The 22,393-nt window shown below is 43.4% G+C and overlaps 1 protein-coding gene across 1 annotated transcript in view; it reads right to left on the bottom strand.

Annotated features, from left to right (window-relative positions):
• LOC139542549 (bridge-like lipid transfer protein family member 3A) overlaps positions 1-22,393 on the bottom strand; it is a 49,065-nt gene that overhangs the window by 5,426 nt on the left and 21,246 nt on the right. The window contains exons 2-14 of the mRNA XM_071348119.1: positions 21,920-22,082; positions 18,281-18,319; positions 17,996-18,087; positions 17,635-17,824; positions 12,324-12,464; positions 11,948-12,118; positions 11,568-11,751; positions 6,330-6,416; positions 5,153-5,323; positions 4,160-4,308; positions 2,101-2,242; positions 1,705-1,898; positions 67-1,340 (exon numbers count right to left, since the gene is read on the bottom strand). Coding sequence (XP_071204220.1) covers positions 67-1,340; positions 1,705-1,898; positions 2,101-2,242; positions 4,160-4,308; positions 5,153-5,323; positions 6,330-6,416; positions 11,568-11,751; positions 11,948-12,118; positions 12,324-12,464; positions 17,635-17,824; positions 17,996-18,087; positions 18,281-18,319; positions 21,920-22,082 — 2,997 coding nt within the window. The remainder of the gene's footprint in view (positions 1-66; positions 1,341-1,704; positions 1,899-2,100; positions 2,243-4,159; positions 4,309-5,152; positions 5,324-6,329; positions 6,417-11,567; positions 11,752-11,947; positions 12,119-12,323; positions 12,465-17,634; positions 17,825-17,995; positions 18,088-18,280; positions 18,320-21,919; positions 22,083-22,393) is intronic.

The raw sequence follows: 22,393 nt of genomic DNA, 5'->3' as shown, positions 1-22,393 counted from the left end.
CTGGAAGAGCTGAACCATATGGTGTAATGACAACAGCACAGCAGGAGAGCATGCTGGGAAACCTACTTCGCCTGTGGATTGAACAGCTTGCTCATCCCCGACCCGCGACTCATGAAGCTGAAGGCATCTTTTGTGATGGAGAACGCCCCTTTAGTCAGGTCCAGGGAGGCACTAAAGGCATCTTTGGTGACGTCCTTGGTGGAGGTGAGGGCAGTGGACAGCTCTCCCTCCAGACTGAAGGTAGAGGGGTCCCTGGACAGGAGGGAGGGATGGTGTTCAGGGGAGAAGGGAGGAGAGGGAACAGGACCACTGCCATCCCCCTGGGCCATCTCCCCCTCCATGACCTCTACTGCCTCGCTGGCCTCCTCTACCACACCATCCACCTCCTGCTCAAGGGGAGGGGAGCTGTTGACGGTGGCAGTGGTGTTTCCTATCCCACTGTCCTCCAGAGGGCCTGGCGAAGTAGCCTGGTGAGTGGGGGAGAGATCGGAGTCTGTCAGGCTGGGGCTTTCAGACCCTGGGGTGTGGGCCTCCTCTGGCTCCGTGGCTGCAGGTGGTAGCAGGAGCCCCAGCTCCACTGAGTCCATTAGGAGAGCTAGGCACACCGTAGGGGGGTCAGCCTCCTGGCCCCTGGCCTGCTTAGCGTCCCTGGTGTCCCGGCCCAGCTCGTGCCCCAGCCTGGCCAGGGTGTCCTTCATCCGCAACAGGGCAACATACTGGTAGTGGTTGAGCCACACCTTGACCGGTGTGATGGCCTGGGCCAGGAAGTGGATAGAAGCCACTGCAGCCTCCTGTCGACTGTCCTGGTTGTGTTCCAGGTTGGGCGGGAGGTGGTTCTCCTGCTGTTCTGGGGTTTTATGGTTGGGATCAACAGGAGCTGGTTTATTGGGGGAGGAGACCAGGGAACTGCCCTTAAACGCAGACGGACGACACATCCACACAGAAATGGTGAAAGGCTCCACGAAGGGGTGAGCTCTGCCCCTGTTGCTTTTCCGCGCCCCCTCGAAGCTCATGGACAGACGGGACAGGCTGAGGAACCAAACATCCTTGGGCCTTAGGGGCCTCCTCTCAGACAGGGACAGGGGCTCCATCTCCAGGGAGTGCTGGAGGAAGGCAGAGGGTAGCGGGAGGAAGGAGCTCTGGTCTCGGGGGAAGGAGCAAGGGGGAGTTGACTGGAAGAAGTGGCAGGTGGAGAAACTGCTGTAGGTGGTGTGGAGGTCGGCCCGGGTGCCGTGGGGAGAGTGGCGTGTGTTGCTGAGGACCATCTGGGGGACGGTGACGCTTAGGGACTGGGGCCGGTCCTGGTGGTCCATGATGGATGACTCCAGGGGAATGATCAGCTGTAGACAGACAGGGGGGAGGCACAGAAACAGGAACACAGTCATCTCCTGACCTGATACACTAACCCAGTAATAACACCAACACCAAAGTTTAAATGGGCCCTTTCCATTTCATTGGAGAGAAAACTGGAGACGAAAGCCAGAAGCATTACAAAACGGAACTGCATACCCATTACCAAATAGAGCAGTATTTCTACACAAAAGTCCCTAAGGGCAAACATCTGGAAGGTTGAACAACACTAGAAACACTTGAAATGACTTAAAGTTGTGTAATGAGCTGTACTCTGCTGCCAAAAGGGACACTGACTGCAATGATGCAACTCTATTCTGACAGCTTGGTCTGGGTTTATTCAACCAGTCTCACCTTGATCTGAGCTGCGTCCATGTGGATGTCCATGTGCTCCTCTGCCTTGCTGCTGTCCTGGAGGTGGTAGAAGGCTTTGACCTGCTCCAGGGTACGCATCAGGCCCCTAGAGAACAGGTTGACCCACAGAAGACTGGCAGGGTCCAGGCACAGCTGTAGGCCGTTCAGTTGGGCATATAGGTTAGTATTGGGTACTGGGGAAGGAGAGGGGGATGGAGAGAGGGACATATTTTCAGTTGTAAGATAATATTCTAATGGTTTGTTTCTTTCACCAGAAGAGAACTGAATATTTAATTGGAGGATCAGCAAGAAACTACAGTTTGAATCATTTACTAGGATAATGACTAAATAGCAGTTGGCAAGAAACACACACAACAGTATATGGTTAGCTCATACCAGGCAAACCGGGGTCGTCAGGGAAGTAATACTCTGTGAATTGCAGGTGGATGGCTGGTATATTGTCTGCTAGGTTCAGGGCCTTGCGGTTACAGGATATTAAGGACTGGGTCTTCTTGCTGTGGCGTCCCCCTGTAGACACCTGTGTGAGGGGAGGGGGTGGTAATAATGATTCATGTGAATTTGATTTCTTAAGTGCTTTTCTCACACAAAACCTTAAAAGTAATGATGAGTTTTCTGACTGTCAGAGTGAAAGTAGTGTAAAAGGAACTTAATGCACTATTAACTACAGTAAGCTCCAAATGTATTGGGACAGTGACAATTTTGTTGTTGTTTTGGCTCTGTGGATGAAATTATAATGACTACGAAGTTAAAGTGCAGACTGTGAGCTTTAATTTGAGGGTATTTTCCCCGTTTAGAAATTACAGCACTTTTTGTACATAGTCCCCCCATTTTAGGGGACCAAAAGTATTGGGAAAAATTCACTTGTTTATTTATTTTATTTATTTCACCTTTATTTAACCAGCTAGGCAAGTTGAGAACAAGTTCTCATTTACAATTGCGACCTGGCACTTGTGTGTATTAAAGTAGTCAAAAGTTAAGTATTTGGTCCCGTATTCATAGCATGCAATGATTACATCAAGCTTGTGACTCTACAAATTTGTTGGATGCATTTGCTGTTTGTTTTGGTTGTATTTCAGATTATTTTGTGCCCAATAAAAATTTATGATAAATCATGTATTTTGTCATTTCATTCACTTTTATTGTAAATAAGAATATAATATGTTTCTTAACACTTCTACATTAATGTGGATGCCACCATGGTTACGGATAACCCTGAATGAATCGTGAATAATGATGAGTGAGAAAGTTAGACGTAGAAATGTCATACTCCCAAGACATGCTAACCTCTCACCATTACAATAACAGGGGAGGTTAGCATACCTCCAAGACATGCTAACCTCTCACCATTACAATAACAGGGGAGGTTAGCATACCTCCAAGACATGCTAACCTCTCACCATTACAATAACAGGGGAGGTTAGCATACCTCCAAGACATGCTAACCTCTCACCATTACAATAACAGGGGAGATTAGCATATTCTCCAAGACATGCTAACCTCTCACCATTACAATAACAGGGGAGGTTAGCATACTTCCAAGTCATGCTAACCTCTCACCATTACAATAACAGGGGAGGTTAGCATTTTTGGGGGGGTATGACATTTATGGATCTGTAACTTTCACCCTCATCATTATTCACGATTCATTCAGGATTATCCGTAACCTTGGTGGCATCCACATTAATGTAGAAGTGTATAGAAACTACTTTAATACACATATGTGAATTTGTCTCAATACTTTTAGTCCCCTAAAATGGGAGGACTATGTACAAAAAGTGCTGTAATTATTAAACGGTTCACCCGATATGGATGAAAATAGTAAACCCTCAAATTAAAGCTGACAGTCTACACTTTAACCTCAGTCATTGTATCCTTTCAAATCCAAAGTGCTGGAGTACAGAGCCAAAACGACAAAACACTGTCACAATACCTCTGGTTCTCATGAAAGGAAACTACAAAAGGTCTTACTTTTTTTTTTTTTACAGAGAAAAGGGGAATTACCACCAACTCAAGCCCAAAATACCCCTTATCATGGCTTGCTGCATATTATATCTGATTTCCTCTATGGCTGTAAAAGTAGGAACTGCTTAGCTCTATTTGTGTTAGCAGGGGTTTTTCTACATCACAGCTGACAAGCTTTAGGGCACTCGAGTGTGGCGAGGAGAAAAGGGTTTCCCCTCTTACTGTGATATAACTAAGACTACATTGCCAGGTTAGGAATTCATGTAATAGTGCATAGAGTATTTCATTTTCTTCACATGGCTTTCCTGTCTTCAACCAGTCTCGATTCTGCGCAACCAGCTGCATTCCATGTCTTCTGTCCTTGCCATTGATAGCCTTTTAAAATGAATAGCATACTTTGACTGCCTTCATTACAGAAAACAATGTCAGAGGAAGCCTAACGGAGAGATGTACATAGGTAGTCCTGTCTCACCTGATGTATATCCAGGTCATCCATTCGTACCACCACACAGCTGGAGCGGAGCCTCTTAAGAGGGTTCCCCGGGAGAGGTTGTGCTATTGAGGTCCTCTTGGAGATCTGCTCCCTTTCAGGAGGGCTGGCCTTGGGGGTGGGTTGTCCATCTGTGTATATCATAAGTCGAACTTTTAGCGTCAGTATCTGTGACTTGTAAATAACCATTTATTCTCATCAGTAGGTACACTACATTACCAAAAGCATGTGGGCACCTGCTCGTCGAGCATCTCATTCTAAAATCATGGGCATTAATATGGAGTTGGTCCCCCCTTTGCTGCTATAACAGCCTCCACTCTTCCGGGAAGGATTTCCACTAGATGTTGGAATATTGCTGCGGGGACTTGCTTTCATTCAGCCACAAGAACATTAGTGAGGTCGGGCACTGATGTTGGGCGATTAGGCCTGGCTCGCAGTCGGCATTCCAATTCATCCCAAAGGTGTTCGATGGAGTTGAGGTCAGGGCTCTTTGTAGGCCAGTCAAGTTCTTCCACACCGATCTTGACAAACCATTTCTGTATGGACTTTTCATTCTGAAATAGAAAAGGGCCTTCCCCAAACTGTTGCCACAAAGTTGGAAGAGCAGAATTGTCTAGAATGTCAATGTATGCTGTAGCGTTAAGATTTCCCTTCACTGTAACTAAGGGGCCTAGCAGCTCTAGCAGGGCAGAAATGTGACCAACTGACTTGTTGGAAAGGTGGCATCCTATGACGTTGCCACGTTGAAAGTCACTGAGCTCTTCAGTAAAGCCATTCTACTGCCAATGATATCTATGGAGATTGCATGGCTGTGTGGTCAATTTTATACACCGGTCAGCAACGGGTGTGGCCGAAATAGCCGAATCCACTAATTTGAAGGGGTGTCCACATACTTTTGTTTATGTAGTATTTGTCTGTTGGTGGATCAGATTCCTACTGTAAGAGGACCTGGCAGTGTGTTGTAGTAAGTCTCACCCTGGGTCCTCTTGGCGGGGAAGTCCTTGACCTGGTTGGGGACCTTAGAGTCTGGCCCAGGGATCCCTGACGCTTCCACCCTCCTCTGGAACTCCTGCAGTAGTAAGCCAGCCCACTGGGCCCGGGCATCCATCGCCCCACAGTGACGCTCCCAATGCCGACAGCCATCCCCTGCAGGTCATATCATACAAAGTCATACATTAAGGTTATACAATAGGGTTCACTGCATCACCAGGGTTATTGTTGAAAAGATTCCATCTCTCACCCTAATAAAAATATATATATAACATCCCAGTTATATACATCAACTTAAAGTCTTTTTTCCCAAAGCTTTGTTTATACTATTTGATCTGAGATTTAGCATGATTGCTCAAGCAAACCAATCTCCCTTAAAATGTGTTTTCCATAATTGTGTAACAGACCAGTAGTTCTGATTAAGTGAAGTGGAGAGTTTTAGAAGGAATTGAGGAGCTCCACATTCTACAGTCAAATAATTCCACTGAGAATAATAGCAATGGGCATCCTTCGCCATCCAGGCTATTAGTTTGCATGAATGAATGGAGAGGAGGCTTAATAGAAGTCTGAATGGAGGTTGAGGTTTCATATACTAGGAATCATGTTACAATGATTACAGATAAGCCTGAATTAATCGTGAATAATAAGGATTGAGAAAGTTAGACACACAAATATCATACACCCAAGACATTCTAACCTCTCACCATTACAATAACAGGGTAGGTTAGCATTTATTTTGGCGGGGGGGGGGTGTATGATATGTGTGCGTCTAACTTTCTCACTCATCATTATTCACGATTCATTCAGGATTATAACCAAAACAAATAGCAAATTTTTCCAACAAATGTATAGAGTCACAAGATTGATGCAGTCATTGTGTGCTATGAATATGAATATTAAGACCAAATACTTAACTTTTGACTATTTTAACACACATAAGTGAATTTGTCCCAATACTTTTGGTCCCTTAAAACTATGTACAAAAAGGCTATTAGTTTGCATGAATGAATGGAGAGGAGGCTTACTAGAAGTCTGAATGTAGGTTGAGATTTCAGTGGGAGCACTAACAAAGAACGTTGTGGACAGCAGTGAATAAACGTGAGCTCTAATTATAACAAATAGTAGCACAAGTCTCTTGACCGATCGGGGGAAGTACACTCACCAGGCCTGTGGATGGGGTAGTAGTCAAAACCAAGCTTACGGAAGGTCAGCTGCATTGCACCATGGGAGCATGGAGGAGGAGGCTCATCTGTGTGACATGAGAGGTCAGAGGTCAAAATCTTTGTTCAACTCTGACAACTAACTTTCATCATCAAGACTCTAATTGGAGGGTGGATTTTTGTGTAAATACTCCTCTAAGAAAACCAAACAATGGGATCGCGGGAGAATTTCCAAAATCCTGAAGAAGAGAAAAATATATACATCGTCTTTGTATCTCAAAATCATTGTAATGTGGTTAACCTTACAAATCTACATGAAAATTCTTAAAATCTAAAAGATAAAATTAAATGAGAGAGCGCCCCTTAGATCATGGGAAAAGGCCGCACCTGACCATTGCACTTGAATCATTCCCACAGTGAATGGCTATGCCCTCTACACTATGAAGCTACACATTATTACAGAGACTTTGATCAAATCAAATCAAAATGTATCAGTCACATAAACGTGTTTAGCAGATGTTATTGTGGGTGTGGCGAAATGCTTGTGTTTGTAGCTCCAACAGTGCAGTAATATCTAACAAGTAATATCTAAAAATGTCACAACAACACACAGAAATTTAAGTAAAGGAATGGAATTAAGAATATATAAATATATGGACGAGCAATGTCAGAGCGGAATAAACTAAGACACAGTAGAATAGAATATAGTATATACATATGATGACAAATGCAAAATATGTAAACATTATTAAAGTGACTGGTGTTCCATTTATTAAAGTGGCCAGTGATTTAAAGTCTATGTACAGTTGAAGTTGGAAGTTTACATACACCTTAGCCAAATACATTTAAACTACATTTTTCACAATTCCTGACATTTAATCCCAGTAAAAATTCCCTGTTTTAGGTCAGTTAGGATCATCACTTTATTTTAAGAATGTAAAATGTCAGAATAATAGTTGAGAGAATGATTTATTTCAGCTTTTAATTCTTCCATCACATTCCCAGTGGGTCAGAAGTTTACATACACTCAATTAGTATTTGGTAGCATTGCCTTTAAATTGTTTAACTTCGGTCAAACGTTTCAGTAGCCTTCCACAAGCTTCCCACAATAAGTTGGGTGAATTTTGGCCCATTCCTCCTGACAGAGCTGGTGTAACTGAGTAGGCCTCCTTGCTCGCACATGCTTTTTCAGTTCTGCCCACACATTTTCTATGGGGTGGAGGTCAGGGCTTTGTGATGGCCACTCCAATACCTTGACTTTGTTGTCCTTAAGCCATTTTGCCACAACTTGGAAGTATGCTTGTGGTCATTGTTCATTTGGAAGACCCATTTGCGACCAAGCTTTAACTTCCTGACCGATGTCTTGAGCTGTTGCTTCAATATATCCACATAATTTTCCTCCCTCATGATGCCATCAATTTTGTGAAGTACACCAGTCCTTCCTGCAGCAAAACACCCCCACAACATGATGCTGCCACCCCCGTGCTTCGCGGTTGGGATGGTGTTCTTCGGCTTGCAAGCCTTCCCTTTTCCCTCCAAACATAACGATGGTCATTATGGCCAAACAGTTCTATTTTTATTTCATCAGACCAGAGAACTATTCTCCAAAAAGAACGATCTTTGTCCCCATGTGCAGTTGCAAACCGTAGTCTGGCTTTTTTATGGCGGTTTTGGAGCAGTGGCTTCTTCCTTGCTGAGTGGCCTTTCAGGTTATGTCGATATAGGACTTGTTTTACTGTGGATATAGATACTTTTGAACTTTTGTAAAAGTTTGTGAGGGTTTTAGGTGCCTCAACAAATTTCTTCACCACACTGTCTTTGTGGTTGGACCATTTCAGTTTGTCAGTGATGTGTAGAAACTTGAAGCTTTCCACCTCCACTGTGGTCCCATTGATGTGCATAGGGGGTTGCTCCCTCTGCTGTTTTCTGAAGTCTACGATCATCCCCTTTGATTTGTTGACGTTGAGTGAGAGGTCATTTTCCTGGCACCACACTCCCAGAGCCTTCTCCCTGTAGGCTGTCTCGTCATTGTGAGTAATCAAGCCTACTACTGTTGTGTCGTCTGCAAACTTGATTGAGTTGGAGGCGTGCATGGCCACGCAATCATGGGTGAACAGGGAGTATTGATGATGTGCTTGGAGGATACTATGGTGTTAAATGCTGAGCTATAGTCAATCAACAGCATTCTTACATAGGTATTCCTCTTGTCCAGATAGGATAGGGCATTGTGCAGTGTGATGGCATCGTCTGTGGATCTATTGGGGCAGTAAGCAAACTGAAGTGGGTCTAGGGTGACAGGTAAGGTAGAGGTGATATGATCCTTGACTAGTCTCTCAAAGCACTTAATGATGACAAAAGTGAGTGATAGTCATTTAGTTCAGTTACCTTTGCTTTCTTGGGTACAGGAACAATGGTGGCCATCTTGAAGCATGTGGGGACAGCAGACTGGGAAACGGAGAGATTATGCTCTCTAAATGGACATCAGCTGCGAGGGCAGAGATGCCCATGCATTGACTTTTGTTCGCTATACATGTAGTGGGAAGCTATTCATGAGGACATATTGTTCTGTCTTACGATTCCCGAGCATGAAACGGCATAGGGGATGTTCAGTGTGCTGCGTGGCTATATTGACGAAAAACAGATTCCATATGGGATCGAATGGTGGGCTTTTGCACAGATGAGGCTCCATCTATGCCGGGATGACGGGCAGGCCTCTGCACTCTAGTTATGAATGTGTCTCCTATTTCAAACCGAGGCTTAGTGGTTATCCAGGGGGAGTGTTGGAAACATTTTTCACATTGAGAGAGGAACTGTTGTCGTTCACAAAGGATGTAAAAAAAATACAGACTTGGTTGACTTTCTGTATTGAAAAGAAAATAACAGAAAACAGCATCAGTGAGTGTCCCACACAAGTGGTGACTGCTCACATCCAACGCTTGGAAGAACACTTTGGGACCTACTACCCAATCCGTTTGACTGTGATCCTGGCTCAGTTGACATGCCAGGAAGTGAAATCGAACAGCTGGTCGAGCTGTCATGTGACCGAATGCTGCAGACAACGCATTCACGGGTCACTATGGAGGAGTTTTGGTTCCTGACTCAAAGGGAATACCCTGCCGTCTCCCTCTGCGCATTAATGCCGCATTCAAAACAACGGGGAACTCTGAAATCTCTGACTTCCGACTTCAGTGCGTTCAAGACAACTGTGAACTTTGAAAGAAACAAGCTCCGACTGGGAAAAATATTTTTCAACAGTCATCCAACTCCGAATTCCAACTCAGGAACTCAGGCCTCTTTCTAGAGCTCGGACTTTCCGACCTGAAGATCACTGACGTCATGATTTGATCTCGTATTTTTTGAGTTCCCAGTTGTCTTGAAAACACCATAAAACTCATGGTAGGCTACCCTTTGCCAGCTCATATCTGTGTGAAGCTGGATTCAGTGCTCTCGTCTGCATTAAAACCAAATATCGATCCAGGTTGGATGTGACAGCAGAGAGGAGGTGCACACTAGAGGTCGACCAATTATGATTTTTCAACGCCGATACCGATTATTGGAGGACCAAAAAAAGCCGATAGCGATTAATCAGGCGATTTTTTTAATGTATTTGTAATAATGACAATTACAACAATACTGAATGAACACTTATTTTAACTTAATATAATACATCAATAAAATCAATTTAGCCTCAAATACATAATGAAACATGTTCAATTTGGTTTAAATAATGCAAAAACAAAGTGTTGGAGAAGAAAGTAAAAGTGCAATATGTGCTATGTAAGAAAGCTAACGTTTCAGTTCCTTGCTCAGAACATGAGAACATATGAAAGCTGGTGGTTCCTTTTAACATGAGTCTTCAATATTCCCAGCTAAGAAGTTTTAGGTTGTAGTTATTATAGGAATTATAGGACTATTTCTCTCTATACGATTTGTATTTCATATACCTTTGACTATTGGATGTTCTTATAGGCACTTTAGTATTGCCAGTGTAACAGTATAGCTTCCGTCCCTCTCCTCGCTCCTACCTGGGCTCGAACCAGGAACACATCGACAACAGCCACCCTCGAAGCAGCGTTACCCATGCAGAACAAGGGGAACAACTACTCCAAATCTCAGAGCGAGTGACGTTTGAAACGCTATTAGCGTGCACCCCGCTAACTAGCTAGCCATTTCACATCGGTTACACCAGGCTAATCTGAGTTGATAGGCTTGAAGTCATAAACAGCGCAATGCTTTAAGCATTGCGAAGAGCTGCTGGCAAAACGCACGAAAGTGCTGTTTGAATGAATGCTTACGAGCATGCTGCTGCCTACCACCGCTCAGTCAGACTGCTCTATCAAATCATAGACTTAATTATATCATAATAACACACAGAAATACGAGCCTTAGGTCATTAATATGGTCGAATCCGGAAACTATCATCTCGAAAACAAAACGTTTATTCTTTCAGTGAAATACGGAACCGTTCCGTATTTTATCTAACGGGTGGCATCCATAAGTCTAAATATTCCTGTTACATTGCACAACCTTCAATGTTATGTCATAATTACGTAAAAGTCTGGCAAATTAGTTCGCAACGAGCCAGGCGGCCCAAACTGTTGCATATACCCTGACTCTGCGTGCAATGAACGCAAGAGAAGTGACACAATTTCACCTGATTAATATTGCCTGCTAACCTGGATTTCTTTTAGCTAAATATGCAGGTTTAAAAATATATACTTCTGTGTATTGATTTTAAGAAAGGCATTGATGTTTATGGTTAGGTACACGTTGGAGCAACGACTGGTGCGAATGCGCACCGCATCGATTATATGCAATGCAGGACACGCTAGATAAACTAGTAATATCATCAACCATGTGTAGTTAACTAGTGATTATTTATTTTATAACAATAGGAAGTGAAATTTCATTACCAAAGCGTGTTTTCACCCACTAATTGTCTAAATTAAAGACAACCAGAAATGAGAGATAAGATCACTTCAGGCAGAAAAGCTACAAAGGTCATAGGTCAGCGCTATTCAACTCTTAACCTACGAGGTCTGGAGCCTGCTGGTTTTCTGTTCTACCTGATAATTAATTGCACACACCTGGTGTCCCAGTTCTAAATCAGTCCCTGATTAGAGGGCAACATTGAAAAAACGCAGTGGAACTGACTTCAAGGTCCAGAGATGAGTTTGAGGGTCATAGGTTATAGTCTAATTCTGTGCATGGCATATCTTTGGGGTGTCTGTGGGACTAACCGGGGTCTGCTGAGGAACTGTCGTTGCATATGTGCAGGTCTAGACGAGAGATGAAGGTGTGGTAGGAGGACTCTTTGACATCGTGTTGATCAAAGTACTGGTCCAGGGTACTGGGGACTCCACCACTAGGAGAGGGTGGAGGGTTTGTCCATAGAGTGTGTATACCAGGGGAAGGTGGTGCAGTCTAACACAGAGAGAATAATATCAACAATATGACTGCAATTATTACACAGGCTATTATAATATCTATACAAAATGTTTGAGAGTAGATAGACAGCAGTTCAGTAATATAGTTAGACTTGAACTGCAGTACAATATAAGTGTGTGCTGCAGACTCTGTACTGTTTCTAACACATAAGAGGAAGGCGGAAGGATGGTACCTGTAGGGACTTTGCGGCCATGCTCTTCCTCTGCTGGGCAGACTTCTCCATAGCCTCGCTCAGGGACTTGGCGTAGTGGATGACAGCTTTGAGCTGAGAGTCCGTCAGCACCCACAGCAGGTCATCCAGGATGAAGAGCAGCTTAGAGGCCAGCACATTACAGTCCTTCAGCTGGGGTGTGATTAAAGAGAGGAGAAACCTGGTTAGTCAATGACATTAAAGAGAGGAGAAACCTGCTTAGTCAATGACACAATGTTGTTTGTTGATTTACCTATGATACACCATGAGAACAGTTGCATTTGAGAAACTGTAACATGGGTAAACTGTTGGGGAAAAGTCACATCAAGAAAACCCCACCCCCATGGCCCAGTCTTACCCTGCGCTTCAAGGCAATGCGGATGCGTCCCTGGTTGGTGATGAGGCGTAGTGGGGTACTATTCAGGTCCTGGTCCTCACTCTCTATGGCATCGGCCTCGATACGCAGACTCTGCCAGTTGATCTCCTTAAACGTCAACACCTGGGAGGGTGAACAGACAGACACAATATACATATTAGTGTGTAGGAGGAGCCAGAAGTAAACTGGCCTAACAATCTTTGTCTTTACGAGACAAACAGGGAGACCATGTAAAAGAGGTCATCTCTGAGGCTTACGCATATGCATTTCCTGATAACTTGATTACTGGATCTCATTTAGAGGAAAAAAAAAAAAAACACTAAACAATTGGCCGAATTAAGTGATTTACTGCTGGCCTGAAAAATAGATACAGTGACTCTGGAACCTGGACATGCTGTACCATGTAACCTGGACATGATGTACTAACTGTACCATGTAACCTGGCCATGCTGTACCAACTGTACCATGTAACCTGGCCATGCTGTACTAACTGTACCATGTAACCTGGACATGCGTACTAACTGTACCATGTAACCTGGACATGCTGTACTAACTGTACCATGTAACCTGGACATGATGTACTAACTGTACCATGTAATCTGGACATGATGTACTAACTGTACCATGTAACCTGGACATGCTGTACTAACTGTACCGTGTAACCTGGCCATGCTGTACTAACTGTACCATGTAACCTGGACATGCTGTACTAACTGTACCATGTAACCTGGCCATGCTGTACTAACTGCACCATGTAACCTGGACATGCTGTACTAACTGTACCATGTAACCTGGACATGCTGTACTAACTGTACCGTGTAACCTGGACATGCTGTACTAACTGTACCGTGTAACCTGGCCATGCTGTACTAACTGTACCATGTAACCTGGACATGCTGTACTAACTGTACCATGTAACCTGGCCATGCTGTACTAACTGCACCATGTAACCTGGACATGCTGTACTAACTGTACCATGTAACCTGGACATGCTGTACTAACTGTACCATGTAACCTGGACATGCTGTACTAACTGTACCATGTAACCTGGACATGATGTACTAACTGTACTATCTAACCTGGGCATGATGTACTAACTGTACTATCTAACCTGGACATGCTGTACTAACTGTACCATGTAACCTGGCCATGCTGTACTAACTGCACCATGTAACCTGGCCATGCTGTACTAACTGTACCATGTAACCTGGACATGCTGTACTAACTGTACCATGTAACCTGGACATGCTGTACTAACTGCACCATGTAACCTGGACATGATGTACTAACTGTACCATGTAATCTGGACATGATGTACTAACTGCACCATGTAACCTGGACATGCTGTACTAACTGCACCATCTAACCTGGACATGCTGTACTAACTGTATCATGTAACCTGGACATGATGTACTAACTGCACCATGTAACCTGGACATGCTGTACTAACTGTACCGTGTAACCTGGACATGCTGTACTAACTGCACCGTGTAACCTGGACATGATGTACTAACTGTACCATGTAACCTGGACATGCTGTACTAACTGTACCATGTAACCTGGACATGCTGTACTAACTGCACCATGTAACCTGGACATGCGTACTAACTGCACCATGTAACCTGGACATGCGTACTAACTGCACCATGTAACCTGGACATGCGTACTAACTGCACCATGTAACCTGGACATGCTGTACTAACTGCACCATGTAACCTGGACATGCTGTACTAACTGCACCATCTAACCTGGACATGCTGTACTAACTGTACCATCTAACCTGGACATGATGTACTAACTGTACCATGTAACCTGGACATGCTGTACTAACTGTACCATGTAACCTGGATATGCTGTGCTAACTGTACCATCTAACCTGGACATGATGTACTAACTGTATCATGTAACCTGGACATGATGTACTAACTGTACCATGTAACCTGGACATGATGTACTAACTGTACCATGTAACCTGGACATGATGTACTAACTGTACCATGTAACCTGGACATGCTGTACTAACTGTATCATGTAACCTGGACATGCTGTACTAACTGTATCATGTAACCTGGACATGCTGTACTAACTGTACCATGTAACCTGGATATGCTGTGCTAACTGTACCATCTAGCCTGGACATGCTGTACTAACTGTACCATGTAACCTGGACATGATGTACTAACTGTATCATGTAACCTGGACATGATGTACTAACTGTACCATGTAACCTGGACATGATGTACTAACTGTACCATGTAACCTGGACATGCTGTACTAACTGTATCATGTAACCTGGACATGCTGTACTAACTGTATCATGTAACCTGGACATGCTGTACTAACTGTATCATGTAACCTGGACATGCTGTACTAACTGTACCATGTAACCTGGACATGCTGTACTAACTGTATCATGTAACCTGGACATACTGTACCATGTAACCTGGACATACTGTACCATGTAACCTGGACATACTGTACCATGTAACCTGGCCATGCTGTACTAACTGTACCATGTAACCTGGACATGATGTACTAACTGTACCATGTAACCTGGACATGATGTACTAACTGTACCATGTAACCTGGACATGATGTACTAACTGTACCATGTAACCTGGACATGCTGTACTAACTGTATCATGTAACCTGGACATGCTGTACTAACTGTATCATGTAACCTGGACATGCTGTACTAACTGTATCATGTAACCTGGACATGCTGTACTAACTGTACCATGTAACCTGGACATGCTGTACTAACTGTATCATGTAACCTGGACATACTGTACCATGTAACCTGGACATACTGTACCATGTAACCTGGACATACTGTACCATGTAACCTGGCCATGCTGTACTAACTGTACCATGTAACCTGGCCATGCTGTACTAACAGTATCATGTAACCTGGACATGATGTACTAACTGTACCATGTAACCTGGACATGCTGTACTAACTGTACCATGTAACCTGGACATGATGTACTAACTGTACTATCTAACCTGGACATGCTGTACTAACTGTACCATGTAACCTGGCCATGCTGTACTAACTGCACCATGTAACCTGGACATGCTGTACTAACTGTATCATGTAACCTGGACATGATGTACTAACTGTACCATCTAACCTGGACATGATGTACTAACTGTACCATGTAACCTGGACATGCTGTACTAACTGTACCATGTAACCTGGATATGCTGTGCTAACTGTACCATCTAACCTGGACATGCTGTACTAACTGTACCATGTAACCTGGACATGATGTACTAACTGTATCATGTAACCTGGACATGATGTACTAACTGTACCATGTAACCTGGACATGATGTACTAACTGTACCATGTAACCTGGACATGCTGTACTAACTGTATCATGTAACCTGGACATGCTGTACTAACTGTACCATCTAACCTGGACATGATGTACTAACTGTACCATGTAACCTGGACATGATGTACTAACTGTACCTTCTAACCTGGACATGCTGTACTAACTGTACCATGTAACCTGGACATAATGTACTAACTGTATCATGTAACCTGGACATGCTGTACTAACTGTATCATGTAACCTGGACATGCTGTACTAACTGTATCATGTAACCTGGACATGCTGTACTAACTGTACCATGTAACCTGGACATGCTGTACTAACTGTATCATGTAACCTGGACATACTGTACCATGTAACCTGGACATACTGTACCATGTAACCTGGACATACTGTACCATGTAACCTGGCCATGCTGTACTAACTGTACCATGTAACCTGGACATGATGTACTAACTGTACCATGTAACCTGGACATGATGTACTAACTGTACCATGTAACCTGGACATGATGTACTAACTGTACCATGTAACCTGGACATGCTGTACTAACTGTATCATGTAACCTGGACATGCTGTACTAACTGTATCATGTAACCTGGACATGCTGTACTAACTGTATCATGTAACCTGGACATGCTGTACTAACTGTACCATGTAACCTGGACATGCTGTACTAACTGTATCATGTAACCTGGACATACTGTACCATGTAACCTGGACATACTGTACCATGTAACCTGGACATACTGTACCATGTAACCTGGCCATGCTGTACTAACTGTACCATGTAACCTGGCCATGCTGTACTAACAGTATCATGTAACCTGGACATGATGTACTAACTGTACCATGTAACCTGGACATGCTGTACTAACTGTACCATGTAACCTGGACATGATGTACTAACTGTACTATCTAACCTGGACATGCTGTACTAACTGTACCATGTAACCTGGCCATGCTGTACTAACTGCACCATGTAACCTGGACATGCTGTACTAACTGTATCATGTAACCTGGACATGATGTACTAACTGTACCATCTAACCTGGACATGATGTACTAACTGTACCATGTAACCTGGACATGCTGTACTAACTGTACCATGTAACCTGGATATGCTGTGCTAACTGTACCATCTAACCTGGACATGCTGTACTAACTGTACCATGTAACCTGGACATGATGTACTAACTGTATCATGTAACCTGGACATGATGTACTAACTGTACCATGTAACCTGGACATGATGTACTAACTGTACCATGTAACCTGGACATGCTGTACTAACTGTATCATGTAACCTGGACATGCTGTACTAACTGTACCATCTAACCTGGACATGATGTACTAACTGTACCATGTAACCTGGACATGATGTACTAACTGTACCTTCTAACCTGGACATGCTGTACTAACTGTACCATGTAACCTGGACATAATGTACTAACTGTACCATCTAACCTGGACATGCTGTACTAACTGCACCATGTAACCTGGACATGATGTACTAACTGTACCATGTAACCTGGACATGATGTACTAACTGTACCATGTAACCTGGACACACTGTACTAACTGTACCGTGTAACCTGGACATGTTGTACTAACTGCACCGTGTAACCTGGACATGCTGTACTAACTGTATCATATAACCTGGACATGATGTACTAACTATCATGTAACCTGGACATGATGTACTAACTGTACCATCTAACCTGGACATGCTGTACTAACTGTACCATGTAATCTGGACATGCTGTACTAACTGTACCATGTAACCTGGACATGCTGTACTAACTGTACCATGTAATCTGGACATGCTGTACCATGTAACCTGGATATTCTGTACAATATAAACTGTGGCTTGACAGGAAGGAAGGTGAACACAGGGGGAGGTATATGCATAAATGCAATATAACCGTGTTAATTAAATTATGTGAGCGTACCTCTCCTCTTTTTGGGTCCGTGATGCGGGTGTAGCGGAGGTCAGTCTTCTGCCATTTGGGGTTGAGACTGTTACCCTGGAGCTGCCAGAGCTCGAAGGAGGCGTGGAAGGCACGGGACTGCACCTTGATGGTGATGGAGTTGATGATGACTGACATACCCTCCACCACCTTCTCAGCAAAGCCATACTCACTGCAGAAAAACACAGGAATAGAACATTTGATGAGAATGTAGACTTTATCACATTATTATTAACAACATATGAACAATTGCAAATAACTATGTACCTATCCTTTCACTGGTAAAGAGCATGAACAATAAAATCCCTCAAAAGGTTCCAAACAGAGAACAGATAAGGCATACCTCTGGCCAGCAGTGATGGCAATAGGGGAGGGGCCATTTGGGGCGCGGGGCTCCTCACACGTTCTCATCTCCACTTCTACCTTGTCCAGGAACTGCAAGGATACCATGGGTCAACATTGTAGGCTATAGCCTGAGGCCACACCATGATAGCAGTATAACAACATGAAACCAATACAATCTGTTACAAGAGAAAGAAAGGGAGAGGGACAGATGGAGAGCGAGAGAAAGAAAAAGAGAAAAGTCAACAAACTCATGGAGGAATAGAACAAAGGGCAGAATTCATACCAGGCAAATAGGGCTGGTCTTCAACTTTGTCCACTGTATCTAAGGGAGACAAAACAGCACGGACCAGTCATGCACAAACACTTTCCTCAGCACTGTTCTACTGGAATGTTCATGTGCAAAAGAGAGCTTACACTAAGAAACACTGAGGCTTGTGCTTTTAGACCTCTCCTTACAGACTAATATCTGACCTAGACTGGCTTCAAACTAGTAATACTGAAGATAAAAGGGACACCAGGGCCGTACAGAATCAACCCACACAGAGCTCATCTCCTCGGATCTAGTCCACATCTCCCTAAACAGGCTGCTCTATTCAGGGCTGTGGCCAGTGCTGTTGCTAGCCTCTGACCTTTTGTGTTCTTCCACGCTGTTTCTCACTCTGTTATCTTGAGATAGCAGTGAGTCTAGAGACACGTGCACTGATCTCAGTGTTATCAGACCGCAGTGCTGCTTATCTCTGGACTGCTACCAGGGAGCATGGGTAGCTTATGCCCTCTGTGGCTTTCATTAATGGAGCTAAAGGCTACACGGTGAAACCACAATAACATGGTCTTGTCAAACCGCTCACAATAGGTTTTGCCTGGCAGTGCTTTACTGCTTTCACATTAATCTTCCTTTGGTCTGCAAATTATGACCTTAAAGATTGAATCCGCAGTAGCGGGATACAGTGCCACTGGCCGCCCCACCATCATTCTTATTGTTTTTGTTGCCGAGCCGAGGAGTGTCCGCAGCATGGGGAAAATATTTAGAGTACATATTGTGCTCTTCTATCACGCATGCAATGATTTCTGGGGGGGGGGGGGGGGGGGGTGCAATCGGATGTTTCTGTTTCACCATGGAGGATTCCAGCTTTAACTGTCACACCTCCTCCAGGTGTCGCTTGTTTTCCCCAGTGTATTTATCCCTGTGTTTCCTGTCTCTCTGTGCCAGTTCGTCTTGTATGTCCAAGCCTACCAGCGGTTTTTCCCGTTTCCCTGCTTTGCCTTTTCACCTTTTTCTAGTCCTCCCGGTTTTGACCCTTGCCTGTTCTGGACTCTGTACCCGCCTGCCTGCCCTAACCTCGATCCTGCCTGCCACTCTGTACCTCCTGGACTCTGATCTGGTTATGACCTTTGCCTGTCCACAACCATTCTCTTGCCTATTCCCTTTGGATTTTTTAAACATCTTAAACTCCAACCATCTGCCTCCTGTGTCTGCATTTGGGTATCGCCTATTGTCATGATATTAACTACATGATGAATGCTGTGATATACAGTACCAGTCAAATGTTTGGACACACCTACTCATTCAAGGGTTTTTCTTTTGACTAGTTTCTGCATTGTAGAATAATAGTGAAAACATCAATATGGAATCATGTAGTAACCAAAAAAAAGTGTTAAACAAACCAAAATATATTTTGCTTTCAGTCGGCCACCCTTTCCCTCGATGACAGCTTTGCACACTCTTGGCATCCTCTTACCCAGCTTCATGAGGAATGCTTTTCCAACAGTCTTGAAGGAGTACCCACATATGCTGAGCACTTGCTGGCTGCTATTCCTTCACTCTGTGGTCCAACTCATCCCAAACCATCTCAATTGGGTTGAGGTCGGGTGATTGTGGTGGCCAGGTCATCTGATGCAGCACGCCATCACTCTCCTTCTTGGTCAAATAGCCTTTACACAGCCTAGCTACAGAATATCTCCTCCCCTCTCTCCTTCATTCCTTTCTCAAGCGCAGAAAAAGGGGTTGTCAACAGTTTAGTGAAATATTTTTTTGTTTGCGAAAACATGTTACTATCGATTTTCCCAAATTAAGCACTGGGTAGCTGCAGGAACAAGGTTGGAGAGCCCATGGCATACAGAGTTTGGGCGGAATATCACCTGTTGTGCAGCGAGAGCATGCTCCTCAAATAGTGGTTGAGGCATGGCGTGAAATAACTGTAATTATATTGATTTCTCAGCTGCTCATATTAAGCACATCCTCCGTTATAAAACCAAAGCAGTCTACCGGGCATCATTGAAAAACGACTCAGTGGGAAAGCATGCGGCCGATTAAATAGGGCCGATTTTAAATTTTCATAACAATCAGTAATCTGCCTTTTTGGACGCCGATTATGGCCGATTACATTGCAATTCACGAGGAGACTGTGTGGCTGTTACGCAAGTGCAGCATCAACGGGACCTTGTGGCTGCAAGGAGTTGCTAGCTAGCATTAAACTTATAAAAAAACTCTCTTCACATAATCACTAGTTAACTACACATGGTTGATGATATTACTAGGTTAACTAGCTTGTTCTGCGTTGCATATAATCAATGTGGTGCCTGTTAATTTATCATCGAATCACAGCTTACTTCAACTTGATGATTTAACAAAAGCGCATTTGCGAAAAAAGCACAATCGTTGCAATAATGTACCTAACCGTAAACATCAATATTGGCCTTTCTTAAAATCAATACACAATAATATATTTTTAAACCTGTATATGTAATTAAAATAAATTCATGTTAGCAGGCAATATTAACTAGGGAAATTGTGTCACTTCTATTGCGTTCAGTGCAGGCAGAGTCAGGGTATATGCAGCAGTTTGGGACTCCTGGCTCGTTGCGAACTGTTATTCCTAACAAAGACCGAAATTAGTTTGCTAAAATTTTACATAATTATGACATAACATTGAAGGTTGTGCAATGTAACAGTAATATTTAGACTTAGGGATGCCACCCATTAGATAAAATACGTAACGTTTCCGTATTTCACTGAAAGAATAAACGTTTATTTTTTTGAAATGATCGTTTCTGGATTTGACCATATTAATGACCTAAGGCTCGTATTTCTGTGTGTTTACTATGTTATAATTAAGTATATGATTTGATATTTGAAAGAGCAGTCTGATTGAGCGGTGGTAGGCAGCAGCAGGGTCATAAGCATTTATTCAAACAGCAGCTCTTAGCAATGCTGGGATGCACAGCGCTGTTAATGACATCAAGCCTATCATCTCCCGAGATTAGGCTGGCAATACTAAAGTGCCTATTAGAACATCTCATAGTCAAAGGTATATGAAATACAAATGGTAGAGAGAGAAATAGTCATATAATTCCTATAATAACTACAACCTAAAACTTCTTAACTGGGAATATTGAAGACGCATGTTAAAAGGAACCACCATCTTTCATATGTTCTCATGTTCTTAGCAAGGAACTTAAACTCTAGCTTTTTTAACATGGCACATATTGCACTTTTACTTTCTTCTCCAACACTTTGTTTTTGCACTATTTATTTGAGACTAAGTTGATTTTATTTATGTATTATATTAAGTTAAAATAAAAGTGTTCATTGTTCATTCAGTATTGTTGTTGTCATTTATTACAAATATATATATATAAAAAATAAAAAATAAAAAAAAATCGGTCGATTAATCGGTATTGGCTTTTTTTGATCCTCCAATAATCGGTATCGGCATTGAAAAATCATAAATCGGTCGACCTCTAGTGTGGAGGCCGGGAGATGCCAAACGTGTTTATGTTAATTAACGGTCAATTACAGTGAGACCGGCAGTATTTTGCATGACAATAACCGGCTGACAAAATTTCATGAACGCCACAGCCCTAGAGAAAGACTGATATGGATTTGACATGGTTTATTATCAGAAGAACACAGTTGTCTCACCCTGATTGCAGCCTTGTTGCAGTAGACCCGGGTGACAGCCAACCAGGTGGGAAGGTCCAGCATGTTCTGCAGCACCTCCTCATCCAGCTCCAGGTTGGATAGCTGGCCCTCGCCCTTCAGTGTGCTAAGATTGATCTTGTCTGGGGACAGGTTCTTGGTGAACCTTCATACAAAGGAATGGGAGAGAGGTTAGTTAAGGAAACCATTGAGATGTGTGTTGTGTGTGTGACGTAAACCAGACATATTGCTGCGTTCACTAATTTCTACATATGTTTGTGCGGTTTACAAGGTTTAGGAGGCATTGTGAGACACTGTGGTTGAAATGAGATGCTAGTCTGACCAAGGTCGGCTTTTGGCAGTGAGATGTAATTGTGAGGTTCATGCTGTAGGTCTAATTGAATCCCAGGCTGTAGTAACAGTCAGTGTCTTGGCCAGAGTCCCACCATAGCTCTCCATCTGGCTTCATTGACCTTA

Source organism: Salvelinus alpinus, chromosome 17 (assembly GCF_045679555.1).
Source record: "Salvelinus alpinus chromosome 17, SLU_Salpinus.1, whole genome shotgun sequence".
Classification (NCBI taxonomy): domain Eukaryota; kingdom Metazoa; phylum Chordata; class Actinopteri; order Salmoniformes; family Salmonidae; genus Salvelinus; species Salvelinus alpinus.
Note: the sequence above shows the minus strand (reverse complement) of the source record. Positions and strands in the feature narration are given on the sequence as shown.